This window comes from Pseudonaja textilis, chromosome 1, assembly GCF_049901715.1.
Source record: "Pseudonaja textilis isolate UNSWEBS1 chromosome 1, rPseTex1.2, whole genome shotgun sequence".
Lineage (NCBI taxonomy): Eukaryota > Metazoa > Chordata > Lepidosauria > Squamata > Elapidae > Pseudonaja > Pseudonaja textilis.
Window position 1 is genome coordinate 53,459,017 of NC_141990.1, and position 17,747 is coordinate 53,476,763.

At 36.3% G+C, this 17,747-nt stretch overlaps 1 protein-coding gene across 1 annotated transcript in view; it reads left to right on the forward strand.

Annotated features, from left to right (window-relative positions):
* The window catches only part of GALNT14 (polypeptide N-acetylgalactosaminyltransferase 14), a 296,209-nt gene that overhangs the window by 190,112 nt on the left and 88,350 nt on the right, over positions 1-17,747 (forward strand). The window contains exon 3 of the mRNA XM_026695635.2: positions 11,565-11,663. Coding sequence (XP_026551420.2) covers positions 11,565-11,663 — 99 coding nt within the window. The remainder of the gene's footprint in view (positions 1-11,564; positions 11,664-17,747) is intronic.

Genomic DNA, 17,747 nt, shown 5'->3' on the forward strand with positions numbered 1-17,747 from the left:
GTCTTGGTTGCAATTTTAATTAAATATGAATTCTAAATTATAGAAATACATGTTTTTATCTCCCAGAATACTGAAATTACTGGGACCAACTGTGATCTTATTTTACATGTAAAAGTTGTTTATAACCTTGGTTATATTATGGCATATATTGGTTTCCAAGCTATTTTCACTTTTCTGAAGTGTTTTTGTTTTACCTATGCATTTATTTTAATAGCACTTTTTAAAAGTTGGAAATTGCATTGCAAATGCAGAAAGGGATACAGATTAATAAATAACTATGACCTGAACCACATATAGATGTGAAGAGCATGAAATGGGAAGAATACAAACACGTTTTCTCATTATCGCAAATCATTGGTGTCTGCAATCTTCCATATCATCCACTGTTTAATGTTATTATAGTATAGACTATCCCCAGTCCTAAAAGTGCAGTGTTCTTTATAGTTCAGTAGCATTTCTGTCCATAAAGCCCAATGTAGGATGCTGCATACTGAAAATACATGTCTTAAAAAAAGTAATAACAAAGCATTGGAAGTAGAGGTTGGGGAAGAGAGGATAGAAGGAAATAGCATTTTTATTAGTTTTATTTTAAAAAACATGTTGGCAATGTGGTGACCTATGAAACACCACAAGCAGCAGAAAACATCCATCCAGTGACAGCCTGAGGTAGCATGAGTGGCTCATAGTGGGTCTGTTTTCATTATTACAGCATTTTTAGGGCTGCATGCTGCAATTTTCACTTGCAGTGAGGTATTAAATTGAAATTACCCCAGATGCAATTGTCACAGAGAATAATTCAGGGCATTCTGAATTTAATGATTTCCAAGCTGTGGTTTTTATTATTCAAGAGAGAAACACACGTGTCAATAGCTTTATCAGTCTGGCTTTTCAAATAACAGGTTGTTTAATGAAGGGGGCTGCTTGGAAGAAGCATCAAGAGCATTTTTGTCTCATCTTTTTTAAACAGTCAACTTATTGATCAAGAGAATTCAATGATATCTTAGCACCAAATGCTTTTTAGATGTGAATCTCTTATTTTAAAGGATTTATTCTCATTATAAATCTTAGATTATAAATGATGACCTATTAAACAAGTCTTACCTTCTCATTAATTCTCTGGGTAGCCTATGGTACTCTTAACCATGTTAATTGAAATCAAGTTAAGGAATCAATGTCTGTGCCTGTTAAGCTTCTCTCTGTTATTTCTACAAAAGGAAGCCATGTAGGTCATGATTCAAGGGTGCAAATCTATGATAAATTAGGAAGGACATTAAGAAAAAATTCTAATATGTTACCTAAGATAAAATGGAAACAAATGACATCTATAAAAATAGATTGCCATTAGTTGTTTGAGATATATTGGTTGCCTCAGTAGAGAGCAGAGGTGGTATTCAGCAGGTTCTGACCAGTTCTGGAGAACCGGTAGCGGAAATTTTGAATACTTTGGAGAACCTGCAAATACCGCCTCTGACTGGTGATTTTACAGTATCCTTCCCCTGCCATGCCCATCAAGCTACACCCACAACTATCAAATTAGAGCAAGAAAATATATTAAATCTTTTAAGATATCAAATTTAACTTCAGCTGGCCTCTACTTTTTTTACTTTTAGTTTTTAGTAACCTGAGATTGCCTATATCTTTTTGTGCTCCTACCAAAATTATTCTTTTTCAAGACTCTCTAAGTCTATAACTCTGCCTCTATTTTTGTATATTCATCAATTTGTTCTCCAATGCTGCATAGTAAAAAGATGGAAAGGCACAAGGAATAGTTGGGACATGATTACATATAAATAGCAGGTGATAACAATTTGCCAGAAGTTCATGGTTTATGGGAAGTAAGAAATAATAACATTTTTTATCCTTTTTCCTTTTGTTTCAAACTCTGCTTTCCCCATTCTCATTCTCCTGTGGATTTTGCATTTCCTCATCATTTCTTTCCTCAATAATAATTTTATTTAATATTGTTCTCTGCAATGAACTTTTAAAGTTACTTAAGAAAGCATTTAACTTTTTCCCTAAGAGACAAAGTAGTCACAGATTTATCAGCATTTAAGTTTTGATGTTTAATCATGGAAAATAATACATCAGTCCCAATTATTTATTTTGGGCAGTTTGCCTCTTTAAATGCATCAGTAGAAATGCAGAGGTTTTTATTTGAATTTGTTTATAACATTTGAGAATTCGGTAATTTTCTTTTTGCATATTTTTGCTGTTGCACCCATGTTGTTTATTATCATTGTTTCTCCTGTGAATTCAGTCCATAAAGGTGTCAGTGGTTAATCAGGAGTAGGGAGTTCTTAGTACAAAATTGGATTAGAAAGAATCTTTACAATTTGATTAGGAACTGTCAGCCAAACATGCATGGATTCCTCTTTCAGTTTTTGCTTTCATCTCACAAAAGAAGTTAACAGCCTGGAGTCATTTTTTGCTATTAAAATAATATAAAGTTTTTATACCTCTTTCACTGTTATGAACCCTCACACTACCTCAAATTGATGGAAATTGCAGTCTGCAGAGATTTACTTCAATGGACATTATTTATTTTCATATTCTCATATCATGTAGTGTATATATTGTCAACATCACCATCTAGAATCCAGCTAAAATATACAGATCCCAGATGGCACACATACTCCATACATGATAAAACAATTCATTCAAATTCCTAGAGACGATTGTTATCACCTACAGTAATAATGCCTGATTGGCTGCACAGAACATTCAGTAGTTTTAGAGTCTTCCTATATGACTGCTTCATTACATCTAAAAAAGAGGTTGTATATGATCTGTTGAGAAGATATATTACCACAGCATATACAATTCACTCATATAAAATGAACAATGTGTCAAAATGGTCTAAATATATTTTCCAGAGATGCTCTTGCGTAGATGAACCATTCTGAATCTGCTTACAGCATGAATGAAATCTATGTAGAAACTCAGTTTTCATTGTCTTGAATTTCTATAAGAGAAGTGAAATAATGCAAGTCAACATTTAGTGAGTTGACTTCAAAGTTGATTATTTATTTAGTTACTTAATTCATTACTTGCATCCTCTGATAATCAGACACTCATTTAGCTGATTTAATATTTAACTCATTTAAAAACAACATCAGAGGAATTAACATTTTAGAGCTTAAAATAGTCTGCACCACTGATATTCTGAAATGATAGAATGATAGAAGTCTTTTTTGCTTCTCTGAAAGCAAATAAGAAGAAAATGACAACCTCCATAAAGTTCCGTAAGGGCGAATTGTGATGATGCTACCAAAAAGACTGGTCTTAAATATTTTTGCTTCTCCAGGATTGGTGTTCTTGATATGAGTTTGAAGAGTGCCATGGATGTCATCATGACATCAACTGTACCCATTTCACCTGATACTTTCCTATCAAAAAATTGGGATAGTATTCAAGTGGTGATGAAGTGGAGTATCATTTGTATTTCTACAAGTGCTTAGGTACCCTATAAACCTTCCACAGAAAATAGCATAGAGAGCTACTAGCAGTACTTACTGTATTTTTTGCACTATAAGATGCTCCGGAACACAATGCACCTAGCTTTTGTGGAGGAAAACAAGAAAACAAAAAATCTGCCTCCCAGCATCCATCTGGTATTCATCTGGCTAGCATCCTTACAGCAAACAGCAAACAGCTTGGTCAGCTTTAGCATGTGTTCGCAGCCCCAGCATGTGGCTTATGAGGGATCTGCTCCATTGCACCCGCCACCAGTCAACTGAACTGAGCTCCTGCTCCTGACAGGAAGCACTGGAGCTGTTGCTGATGAGCAGCTGATTGGCGGTTGAATCGGCCTCCCAGAATACTACCGATCAGCTGTTCTGTGTGGCGGGGATTGCCATCACCACCTATTGCTGCTGCTGCCTATCACTGCTGATTGTTGCCGCTGCCTATCACTGCCGATCTCTGCTGATCACTGCCGATAGCCATTGCTGCTGATCAATAGGTGGCAATCGGTGGTGATCGACAGCGATAGGCTCCACCAAATAGCTGCTTGGCAGTGAAAGCTCCTGCGTTCCTCGCTGGTGGTGAATGGCAGCAGTGGTGACAGGCATCAACCATTGCTATACCAACCCCCTCGCCCACCACAATATTTGCTCTATAAGATGCACAGACATTTCCACCCGCTTTTTGGGGGGAGGAAATGCATCTTATAATGTGGAAAATATGGTAATATATAGAGGTTCACTAACTGAAATAAGACTAATAGAAGGACTATTCTATGGTGGGATAGATTAGTACAGCCAGCAGATAGCTTTCTAGTAATTTGGTGCTTTCTAATGGTTATTTCTCTAATGTATCTATTGTTTAATTGACTCTCCCTCTCTTTAGTTGTTTTGCAACAAAATCCACAATATGTTCTAAACATTTATTGCCTTACAGCTTATCTTAAGTAATGGGACATGTAACAGAGCTTTATATTATATGAAAGAAAGTAATTTAAAAAAATCTGGACCCCAAACTGTTTTAGGATTTTGCTGATCAAAACAAGAATTGTGTACTGTATTTGGAAACAAACTGACAGCCAGGGTTATTAATCCAAGGGTGATGAAATGTAATCTATTAACACAATATTTGCAGGTCTAGCCATAGACTAAACATGTTTCAGCAGCAGTGCTATGTGAAGCATATTTCAATAATACAAGCAAGAGAATATTAAAGTTCCAGTCAGAAGGGACATTACAGTATGGTATATTGGATGATGAGTGAAAAATAAGAACTTCTACAAAAGTTTTCTGTATCCTCACCCCCATTGACATGCTTCACCTTCACTTCCCAGACTGGGAAAGGTTGATCAATGATGATGGAAATGAGAGACTTTAAGTCTCTTTTTCTGGTAAAATCCTGACTATTTCATCTGGGCTTTAGCTGGCATGGAACTAGATGCTTAAATCCCATAGAAAGTTTCTTTTGCAATATGAAAGTCAGTAAATAAAAATTATTGGTAAGATTACTGGTTTGTGTTTCTTTTTTTCTGTTAATATTACAATGCCCTGGGAAGATTTATCAAATATATTAGCTAAATTTTAAAGCTCTTCTGATCATATTTTGTTAACCCTGTGCATACTCGTATGTCTACTATTATGCAGCTAGTCTCTGCATTATTGTGTGTGTAATACCAATCAAAGTTGAAAATAAAGTTGAAAATCACCTTTGAGATTTCTGCTTTTATTCCTCTAGTTTTTCAAATTTTTAAGCCATACATACAACCTAAATCAACTACAAGAATACATTTTGTGTAATTCCTTCTGCCCAGCTGGAGTCAATATTGACAAAACAGGCTGGCTCAATTAGAAAGAATATTAGAATCGGATGCTTCAAAAGCCTTCCAATTTCAGAGAGAACATCTGGAATTACATTCAGAGGCCCACAAATCATGATCATAAACTGTGTATGATGCAAAATAAGTGAGTGAAGCCAATACATTTAATATTTAGAATTCAGCTCTATCATTAAAAACTGAACCTTCCAATCTATGCCGGATTGAGTCTATGTAGTCCCCAGATACATTTCATATATTACAGCTGCATGAATCATGCTGTCTAGGAGATGTATAACAATTTGAAATGATGGCTTGCCATCTAACCTTGATTGGTTATATCATTGATGATTATGCTGCTGCCAGTCCCTACCTAGGAGACCAACTGAATTAAAAGGAATCCCATTAGGAATCCCATTGTTGCCTGTTTATGGGGGCATTTTAGGTAGACAGGGAATGTTGTTATGCAAGCTGCTCTCACTTTCTCTTAAGAGGTTTTCTCTCAACGTTTCTATGAATTTCTCCCTGCCACTCCATCCACAGCTGCTGCTATCTCTCTTTGTCATTTGTATTAGCCTTTTAATTTATCATATGAAATATCTTTTTGGAGGAGGAGAGGGAAGGGGAGGAGAGGCCTAGAATACACTCAGGACACAGTAAAACATGGAAGAAATAAATATACAGAGACAGGAACAATGATTTTAAGTAAATATTAATTTATTAAGCAATTATTATACTTGCTGGCCTTGGCTTTGCATTTTTACCATAAAGAGAGGTTTGAGGATAGCAGTTGGGATGCCAAATGTATCCCCAGATGTGAACAGAAATAGAATTTCCAAGACATAAATTAAGGTAGCAAGTTTATTTAGACCTAAATGTAGGCAAATTATGGGCAATAGGGACTAATCTATTTCCCTGAAATACAATGTGAAAATTCAGAATTTATGGGCACAAAAAAAAACATGACAGTGGTTAACACAAAGTTGTATCAGGCAGTTCTGTCGGTGGCTAATAATACTAGGAATACAAAAGTGGAATATCTGTTGTCAGAGATAGTATGTCATCTGTCTGATGGGAATGAACTAGAAATAATAGCTTTTGCTATCATGGCACATTTGAGCACTTTGTGAACTGCATTTTGCTGGCTATTCTGGGAGGCTGATTTCTACACACAGTTTGTTGCAGGAGGAGTCTTAGGGACATTCGGCTTGAGAAAGATATAAAACAGTATTGGTTTTTAAGGCAGAAATAGAATTAAATCCATACAAATAGGGCAAAATTAACTAAAATATAAATTAGCAAAATGAGTTTTAATATAATGACAGGGATATCTGTTTCAATTAATAAATTGAGTAGCTTTAATTCTGGAGGTATTTCTTTAAAAGAAAAATTCAAAAGTCAATCTTCATTCAAGCTTGATATAATGACTTCAGGCATAATATGGATTGTTTTATCAAATAATGGTCTCCCCCCACACTGTTATCTCTTTTTGTTGACTTATCCCATAACTCTTCCTTGTTTTCTAAAATGTTGTCTCTGTGAAGCTCTGCAGCACATCTCTCCCTCTCAGGCTGTAATGGTATCGGGGAAGGACCTGTTCAAAGCTATGATGCCCCCGCCCAAAGATACATAGGACTAAAAATCAGAGTTCCAACAGTCTCTCCCATAGTCACATGATCACATTTTGGGCACTCAGCAAGCAGCCTGCATTTACAGCAATTTGCAGGATCCTGTGGTCACATGATGGTGATTTCTAATCTCTTTTGCTGGAAACGGGCATTTACTTCCAATTTCAGTCAACAATGCTCATTGCAGACAATGGGTTTGCTTAATGACTACAGATTTGTTTAATGAACATGGTGATTCATTTAAGGACCACCCTAAATTAGTGTTATAATATTGGGTTGGTCATGTAACTAGCGACTTAGAAGCCACAAGGTATAACCATAATTCTGGGCTCAATTACAGTCATAACTTCCATACATAGTTACATAGTCGTAACTTGAGGGAGATGGCAGGAAATTTGCCCTTTCAGGCTTGCAAGATTTTGTTAATATAGCTTTACAATAAAATAGAATTAGTTTGTCTGACTGTGTTTCCTGTCCTGTGGTAAAGCTGATCCCCCAGATCCACACTCAAAAATGACTTTTCCCCCCATTGCTTTGGTAACTCTTATCTCAGGTGTCTCTGCCTAGGTAGTTAGCGTTCTTTTAAAATCTATCATTTAAGAAGAAGAGAGGGATTTCAAAGTACATGGTTTTTCTTTAGCAGCACTTCAGTCTTTGATTATTTTGAGATATAAAAGTAGTCACAAAATAGAATGCATATATATATTCAGTATATAAGTACTTGAGTTTTGCTGTTGACCTTGCCTTCTGCAGAAATACCTTGAAATGATTTCAAGTTGTTGCACTAGGTTTTGTCTCAAAGTAGGTGAAGAAAAATATTAAACCTGTCTCTGTTAAACAGACAGATTATGTACTATTGAGTATTGACCAGAACTGTAATCTTCCCTTTCTAGGGTTGAAAGATATTGAATCCAATGCTGCTTACCTCCATGAATTCCAAGGGTAACAATTCTGAGGATTTCACAGAGATCTATTCTTTAACTAGGATGACTGCTCAAATATTCAAGCTGGTTGCTAAAAATTAGCCTCAGGTTGAATAGTGTATAAACTGCACGTGATCTACAGTGGTTCAATGTGCTTCTTCTAGGCTTCTCTGCAATTTTCTGTAGTGTTGTTTCTGACTATACTGCATTTAGTTAGTCTATCTTGGAGATAAAATTACCAGTGGTTCATTTTCTTTCCTTTTTTTCTTTCTCTAGTGATGTTACATGAAGCCTACATCTTTGTCTCTCAGACAGGAGAAAGTGAAGGCAGACACAGTCAGTTCTAACTATTCATGGAATCTGATTTGGGGAACGCTGGTGCAAAAGAAAAGTATTGAAAAAGCATGTTAAAATAAGGATGAATACTCTTTTATAAAGGGAAGCAATTAGTATTTAAAACTGTAAAGTAGAATCATTTTGAAATTTAAAAACTCATCAATTTCTTTTTATCTTTTGAAGGGGACATTACAGAGTGAAGCACATTATTGTGAGAAGTAGGCAGAAAAATCCATCTTGTACATTTAGAAAATCATGATAAGCTTGCTGTCCTATTCTTCACCCTGCTAACTGAGGGGAATAAATAAATAAATTTCGTAGTAAGGTTTTCTTGTCAGAGGGTTATTGAACAGAAGCACATCAATGCCTATTGAACAGAATAGAAATAACAGAAGATTGTCTTGCTTGATTTGGTCCAGAGTGACCTGATAGTTCCGTGGAAAGGGGCACAAGTTATGAATTTAGGGTGTGAGACCATAAATGTAGCAACTATCTGTTAATTTCTTACATATTCATTGTATTATTCCTCAGAATACACAATTGTTTGCAATTCTGGCTTTTGAAAAATTACTTTTCTTTATTTTACTTATAATCATAAATTATAAAGCTTAGAAGGGACCAGTATTGTCCTGTGTAGTAATCTGCTATACAGCATTCCTGACCATCTGCTTAAACACCTCAAGTAGAGAGAGTCTACTGCCCCCCAAAGATATCCAAACAGATCTGATTATTAAAAAGTTATCTAGTTGTCCAATCAAAACCTGTATCTTTGTAAATCAAGCTCATTGTTTCTTATTGTACAGAAGTACTCTGATAATTCTGCTGTCTCCCACATGCCAACTGAAAGAAATGCTGACTTCCAAAGTCTAATCTGCCTCAGCAACAAAGCATAGTAGGTAGACGTATCTATCAGAAATTGAAGATACAAGAGAGAGGGTGAGGAATGACTCATTTGGTGCATTGGATCACCAGGTCTGATCTTATTGTGATAACAATCTAGAGCCAAAGAACAGCAAAGGAGCCATTCTGCCTTGCTTCTCTTCTCCTGATGCTTCTGCTGCAGAAACAACCTAGAGGCAAAGTAGAGGCTGAAAATAGAGGGAGAGAAAGAGGATAACTGGGTCTTTCAATACAAGTATTCACAACACCAAAAGACATATTTTTTTTTCTTATAGAGTGAACTTTGCTTCTTTCCCACTAGGAAAGGGAGTCAAATGGAAGGGACATCCAGTTGGGAAAGTTGTCCATGAGGGACAGTAGAGAAGACTAAAGGCAACTTCATCTTAATGGTCTCTGATGGCTCCATGGCCATAGTGTCCATGACTTTTTGTGTAAGGATGCCAGCAGAACTATCAGTTCTGTGAGGAAGTGCTGCCCATATGCCAGCAACTTGACAGGGGAATCTGATTGCTTTGTTAAACTTATCTTGGACTGATTCACCCCCGATGCCTACTTAGCATAGCTTGTTTTGGCAGAATTGAAAAATAAAACAACATAAAACAAAACACTGTATTTGCAGTGGAGCAAAAAATTAGAGAAAGTGACTTTCTTCCCAGTGAGTTGGGAGTAGTTTAAGGAAAAACATCAAGCATTCATGTCCATGACAAACAGTTAATGGGGCGGGTTTTTGTGTGTGTGTGTGTGTGTGTGTGTGTTCAGCTGTGCAGGATATATGGATGAACCCTGAATAAAAAGCTATGTTGTTTAATAGTGAAATAGTACAAATAAGGCTACTTAAGAATGTGCTTTTTTTTAAAAAAAACAAGATGGTAAAGACCTATTCTGGAATATTTTCTCTACTGAATTTACAGCAGCTCAGATATCCCTAATAATACAGATGTAGCAAACTTTGGAATCATAAAAGATAGATTGTTATAGTCAATTATAAAATAAATCATGATTTTTCAAGAACTTGAAAATAATGTTTAGCTGATTAGCTTGCTTAAAAAGAGGAACAAAAGAATTATACCAAAATTGTATGATGAGTTTATGGAATTTGGTATACCTGCATCAAGGCTAGAAGCCATTGGAAGCCACTGATAGCTGAATATTCCAGAAACATTTCTCATTTCCTTTAATGTCTCTCCAAATCTGTGGCCATCATTATGGCCTGCATATCCTGCATCTAATGACAAAATATTTATAGCTTATGTCTTGCATTTTAACAATTTTTAAAATTTGTTTCTAAATATCCTCACACTTAATTTTCAACGGTTCAGGGTTCTGACACTGTGAGAGATGGAAAAAACTTATCTGTCCATATTTTGATCATGTGTGAGATTTTGCATTATTCTATTGTATCTTTTTTTTTTTTTGTAGCTGTCCTCTAAGCTAAAATGTTGAGGTGCAGTAGATTTTGTGTGTGAAACAGGTGTTCTAGTCTCTGAACCACTTTGGTGGTCTTTTCTCTTACAAAACTCATTTATCCATTCTTCTGAATAGGCTATATACTTAGAATCAGAGAATTGCTATATTACGTTAACTGTGCTTCAGCTTGAATGGCTAACTTCAGGAAGTGGTGATAGGAAATTGCTGTCTAAAGAGAAGTCAATCTATCCCTCATGCCATTTAACTTCTATGCCAGGAGTAGGCAAAGACTGCACTTAAATATTTGGAGGATGCTGAGTGCCACAGTATGAATACAATTACATGCTGCGTGTTCATTTTGGGGGCTTTGTTTCATACAGTTAGGATTTTTCCTTTAAAAAAAAATTGTGATACAGCTATTTCCAGGTTCAGCAAATATGCATCAGAGGGTACTTGAAGAGGTACAAAGAAGGGGGACTTAGGAATTGTAAATTGCCTGTCTTTGTCCCCTATGGAATTGCTGGGACATCATTCCCAGACATAAATGGAAGTGACATGTGGATGATGTTCCTATGACCTTTGTGTGCTTTTTATCTAATCTATCTGAGTCACTCTGTATTCTGCCTAATACTCAGCCACTATAATAGATTGTGTGGCAATGAAATGAATCTAAATCTGGTCATGATGGAAGTATTTGTCTGGCTTTATGCTGCTTTATTTGATCAGGAGGGTTTAATGTTCAGGTTGCCAGTTTGAATCTGTTTTTGGATCCATTGCCACACAAAGGTTCACATTTTTAACAAATTAGATCTGATTGAGGTCTGTCTTATTTTTACTCTTTTCTCACAAAAACAAAACAAAACAAAACAAAACACCATAACCCAAAACCCAGGTCTGAAGTCTCAAAATAATTGTATTTATTATCACCTCATGTTTTTTTCAAAATATAACATAGCAACATTATTGTCACTTCTGTGTTCAACTACACTATTTCACGATGCTTAACATTTTCTGTTAGGAAAGAAACTTACTTACTTACACTTTCTTAAATTTTTCATAGATTAAAAATACTTTTTAAATTATTTTTTCATTCAGGTGCACTACATTACACTATCGTACAGATCTGCCACCAACTAGCATCATTATCACCTTCCATAATGAAGCTCGGTCTACACTGCTGAGGACGATAAGAAGGTAAGATTTATTCACATAGCAATAAAGGGGAAGGATGAATAGTATCCAAGATGTCAACTATTTTATAAATGTTACTATTAAAAATAATTGAAATTATCTTTAATAAAAATAGGCCAAATCAGCTGCTATGGGCATAAAGTTACTATGAAATGAGCATGGATGCATAATCATGAAGTTGTACACTTAAGGAGTAAACAGTGTAGAAAAGGAATAAGAAATTTTAAAGAATTAATCATATGAGTTTAGAAAAAAACAAAAAACAAATATAGCTAAAACCAGTTTAATTAGAATGAATGAATTCCATTCATTAAGCATTTCCTCAGCTTTCTATCCTAGCAAATCATTCATAGTTTCTACCACATCTGTACATTGCTTCATTCACAACCTTTTATTCTGTAAGGTTTTTTTTATTTCAACATGCTTGTTTGGAATTTGGTTGTTCACTTCTGTACATCAGCCACATTATTTCAGTACTTATTTATTCTTAACCCTGTTACTTCTTGTTTCATTTCTTAAGTACTCCATTCCCATTACATTCAAGTTGCTTTTGATTATGTACCCTGAAAGTCACTTCCATATATAATAAAGTGGAGAAAAGCCATAACACAACTATTTTGCTTCTTTACCAAACATTAATTCTTCTCAGTGGACTTCATTCACATTTGCCCATCTTAAAATTCCTCTATCCCTTTTTTCATCTTTCATGAACATTCTACCAAGATAACACAAATCAATCTGTGTGCTCTAATTTTTCATCATTTATGTGTAACTTGCAATCATTCACTACATCTTGTCTGTCAAACACAAGTATTTTGGACTTTGACACATTAATTTTCAAATGCTCTTCATTGCATCATGCAATCAAATGTTCACTGCAAATCAATCAGGTTCTCAACCAACAGCAGAGCATTATCTGCATACAAAAATGCATATTTATTCATGTCTCAACTAACCTATCTCTAGCTTCACCACAAGCATTACTTATACATTGAGTCCTTATTTCAAGCCTGTCATGTGCTTCCTGTAAATCAGTAAATGTACAATAATTTTTCTTCCTCGTATTTATACGTTTTTCAGTGATATGCTAAAAAAGCAAAAATCTGATCTTCGTATTCCCTGCCTGGCATAAAGCTGCTTACTTCACAAATTTTACTTGTCATCGTTGCCCCTTTTTGATCGGTATTCTGCCAGACCACCCTCCAAGCACTTATCAGAGTAGCTCCTCTGCAGTTTTTCCAATCATTCTTCCTACTCTTTCCATTTTCTAAGATAAGGACTGTGGCTTCTTCCAATGATTAAATGGGATATAGTCTTCACCCACACATTAAACTACTTGCATAGCTATTTCATAAACAAACCACATACATATTTTAATATTTTTTACACTAACCATCTCTGCACCCTCAGCCGTATTATTTTTCACATCATTTATTATTGCTTTTCATTATTTTTTTCCACCAAATATCATTTTTAATATTTACCATTTTTGTAATTTCACATACTTTATAACACTGAATCCCCACCCCCCTACTCTATACATAAAATATGTATGTGGTTTGTTTATGAAATAGCTATGCAAGTAGTTTAATGTGTGGGTGAAGATTACCTCTTCTGTTCCTCTGCATCTACATTCTTACATCCTCCTCTATTTATTTTGGTGGGAACTAACATATTTTTATATTGATTCCTTTTCTGTATGTACATATGAACAGTAATGCTTAAAACTATATGTTCAGAATAAATCCTTTTCTAAACAGATGTTCACCAGTCATAATACTCATTCATCCTTGGATCGCCAAATGGCCTAACCATTTTTTAAATATAATTTCTTGTCTGGTTCCTATCCTTCTATTCATTACAATACAATATGATAATTTTACCTCCTGGATCAAATTAACGCAGAAAATTAGTTGTCTAAAACCGTTTAGTTCTTCCTATTCTCTCCAATCATTGAAGCATTTACATGTAACTTTCACCAATTTATAGATTCCTACTACATTCTCAACAACTTTGATGTCACCAGTCTGTACTTACTGACATATACTTTAGCCTTTTATCATAAATGAACCTATGACTGCTCTGCTTCGCATATATTAATATTCTACTCCACAAGACTGAATCATTTGTATTCTAATCTTTTGCATCCTTTCTCTTAGTTTTATAGACAGAGCATATTTCATTCATTATGTCATGCTCTTTTTTCTTTTACCACTTATGCATGCTAAATCTTTCATATACCATGCCGATAATAATGTAGATCCATAGATATTGTTCATGCTTGGTCAGTTAAGGCTTTCACCTAAGACTTTGTAGTATGATAAAGGGAAAAAGGTTTGCCAACCTTAGTCACATCCATAGCATTTGCATTGATTCTATGCTAATCATAAGAACAGTACTAATTAGTTTTGGTACAGTTTAGTTAATATGCTACATGTTTTACTCCAAACATTTTTGTGCTTTTCTGAGCCAACTTGGATCTAACGACTTGCAGATCAGAAAACCATTGTGCACAGCTTTCCTAAAGGGAAAAGCAGTGTACTGACGCATTGTAATGGGCTGTGAGAATAACCTAGGAAGACAACAAGAAGAGCTGCAGTCTAGACTATGGTCAGACAGAAGATATCTCACCCCACAGAAGGAATGGAAACATGGAAATTGCCTCAGAAAGGACCTTTCCTAATAGTATAAAAAATAAAGGTAATGGAGAGGAGAAGTACTCCCAAATTTTTCAAGATTGATGTCAGCCCTATGAGGTAATCCAATCAAGAAACCAAAACCACGAGTCTTTATCATAAGATTATAGTAACAGAATCTTGAGATCTTGCAAAATGAATATTTTTTTTCCTGATAATCCACTCCTAGAGAAAATCCACTCTTATTCCCACCCTTAAATGTATTAAGCTTTGCACAATCACAGTTGTAAATCTCAGCTTTCCAGGTAGTTATCACTTTATTCAGGGATAACCTTATTGATAGATGGCTCGGGATACTGAAAAACCTCTTTTTTATAGACAAGAAGAACCTAACTGCCTGTCATATTACACAGAAAGCACATCCTATATATAGGTCCTGGTCTAGATCAGGAACCATAGACTTTCAATATTATTTTTTCCTTTCCAGATTTTTGAGTTAATACATACTTTGCCATTCTCTTGAGGGACTTGAGGGACTGTGCTGATATCATGAACTTCTGCACCATAGAAACCCCTGTTTTCTGCTGTTTCAGCTTCATTCTTTGTAAAAACTAATCTGAATCCTGACAAACAGGCCAAATAGTGCTGCCAAAATTTTACCGTATTGCAACCAAATTTTGTCATCATATCTCAAAGTATTGGGAGGCCCACACATGAACTACATTAAAAAGTGTGCTGACTATTGCAGCTTTTTGTCTTACTAAATACTTCAGATGCCTGATGGCTTTTGGTTTGCACTCTTTGAAGGTCACACACTTAGATTCTGCTTTTATTGGGGGGAGGAAATTAGAGAAATTAATATGATCAGTGATTCCTTTATTATTGTTTAGTTCTCTTTCCCACCTTTTTTATTGGCAAGTCTTTTTGTGAGCAGATCATGCAATTACCAAGCTCATTCATTATTCAAAGCAACCCCACCACTTTCTCAAGCAATTAATTGCTGGAATGCAGCCGGTTCACCAATGATTCATTCTGAAGACTCCAAATGTGAAAATTACAAGCTGTTTTGGACTGGGAATGTGGGTGGTAAAGATGGCAAGGGATATTCAGGTATCTAAATCCATATAGATTTTTTTTTTCTGTGCTTTGAATATATCTCTGCATAGCATCATTGAATGGAACCTAGCACTATAATGAACAGTCTGTGCAGAAAGTTTGTTTCTTTGTTTAGTCAGTGTGGGGGTATCTTGCAAACATGACTCTAGGTGGTTTATAATGTTAAAAACAATTAAAACTTATTAAAAAATGTAAAACCCATAGCAGCTGAAAAAGATCATTCCAACATTTAACATAGCCAATCAAGAGACTTGGTCCCTTGCTCAGAGAAAGAGTCATGTCCTCAGGGCCTTACCAAAGGCCAATACAATTTCTGGAGGAATGGCATTCCATAGGAAGGGTGCCGTGACAGAAAAGGCTTTCTTCCTGGCCCCTGTCAGCTGGCATGCCTTAGCTGATGGGATACAAAGTATGCCTCTCCTGCAGAATGGATGGGGATAGATAGAACAACTGGGGAGAGACAGCTCTGTCAGTAGCCTAGCCTTGAACCATAAGGACTTAAAGGTTCAAGCCCTGCTGTCTCTTGCATTCTGCAGTAGCTGAAGCTTCTGAATGTTCTTCAAGGGCAGGCCCATGTAGAGCTTATTGCAGTACTTAAATCTGGAGGCTCACTAAGGCATGAGCGATCATGAGTAGAGCCTCCTAATCCAGGAATGCACATAACTGATATACAATCCAAAGCTGTGCAAAAAGCCTATCTAACCATGGATGCTATTTACTCCTCAAGCAGGAGCTATGAGTCCAGGAAAACACCCCCCACCCCCGACTGCCTGTCAGCACTGTCTAGTGTGATCTCACTCAGAATCAAAAATGAAATGAAAGGACCTAGCAGGTTCAAAAAACCCACAGCATTGCTAGGTCTTGCTGGGATTGAGCCAGTGGTGGGATTCAATTTTTTTTTACTATCGGTTCTGTGGGAGTGGCTTGGTGGGCGTGGTGTGCTTGGTGGGCATGGCTTGGTGGGAGTGGCAGGAGAAGGATACTGCAAAATCCCCATTCCCTCCCCACCCCACTAACCTGCTTTCCAGTTCCATTCTCCTGTGCAGGGCAACAAAAGCCGATCAGCTGGGACTTGGGAGGAAGAGGGGTGGGACCAGTCAGAGGTGTATCTCCGAACTACTCAAAATTTCCGCTACTGATTCTCCTGAACTGGTCAAAACAGGTTGAATATCACCTCTGGATTGAGCTAAAGCTTGTTGTACCCAATCTAGAGGTCCCCACAGCCTCCGGGCACTGGGACCATCAGGCAACCTGGGATGGAGAAGTAGTTGGTACCTCATGCCAAATTATATGGGGATATTTCCCAGTGGCTTTATGTAGCTATTAAGCAGGGGAGGAGAATGCACTCAAAATGAAGGATTACACAGTGCAGGGTTGGACCTCTCCTCTTTAACATCGAGGGGAACAGAGCCCAAAGAATGGAGGAGAACAAGCACAGTACTGTGTAGCCTACACTGAGCTTCTAGAGCCAGTCCAGAAGGATACCACAATTGAACGCTGTTAAGAGGATAAAGAAGAACCAAGGTGGAAATATCACCTCCCATCTGACTCCACCAGAGACCATCAAAAATCCATCATCATTATCCAGCCATCAGCGTTGGCTCAGTCCCATAATCATACAAGTTCAAATGTATAAAGCTTGGGTACTATATTCTTAAAGAATAGCCACCGTGCTGGCAGAATTTGAATAATATCTATGTTTCACTAAGGCAGAAGATTATAAACATATGTGTACATTGCTGAAACAGGATAGAATAATTTCATCTAGCCCATATAGTTCTTTTGGACTCAGTAATGATATTTAAGAACCTTACATAAATACATTTGAAAGCTAGTTAATGTAGTAGTTAAAACTGGGAAATTGTGATTTCTAGTTCCATCTTAGGCACAAAGCCAGCTGGGTGATCTTGGACTAGTCACTCTTTCTTACCTCTAGGAAGAAAACTGGTAAAATGCTTCTGAAAATCTTCCCAACAGCAAGGTATAGTCCAAGCAAGCTCCAGGAGTAAACATTGAGTAAAAGGCACTAAAATATATAATTTTTTAAAGAAAACATACTTAAGGCTAGACCTCAAATTTTTGTTTTGAAACCTGAGGACATCAGGTGGGAATATGTATGGTGGAGAAGTCTTGGTAGTCGAACACTGACCTAAAAGATCTGCTGAAGATCTGAAGGTTCAACAGCAACATCCTATACTACAGCTCTTAGTATGTTGGGTTGATGCAAATGAGTCTATTCTCTGTATGCAAATAGAAATGATTATACCAAATATACTCATTGATATTTTAGAAGACAAAATATACCCCCCAAATTGGGTTTGGATCTATGAGTGTG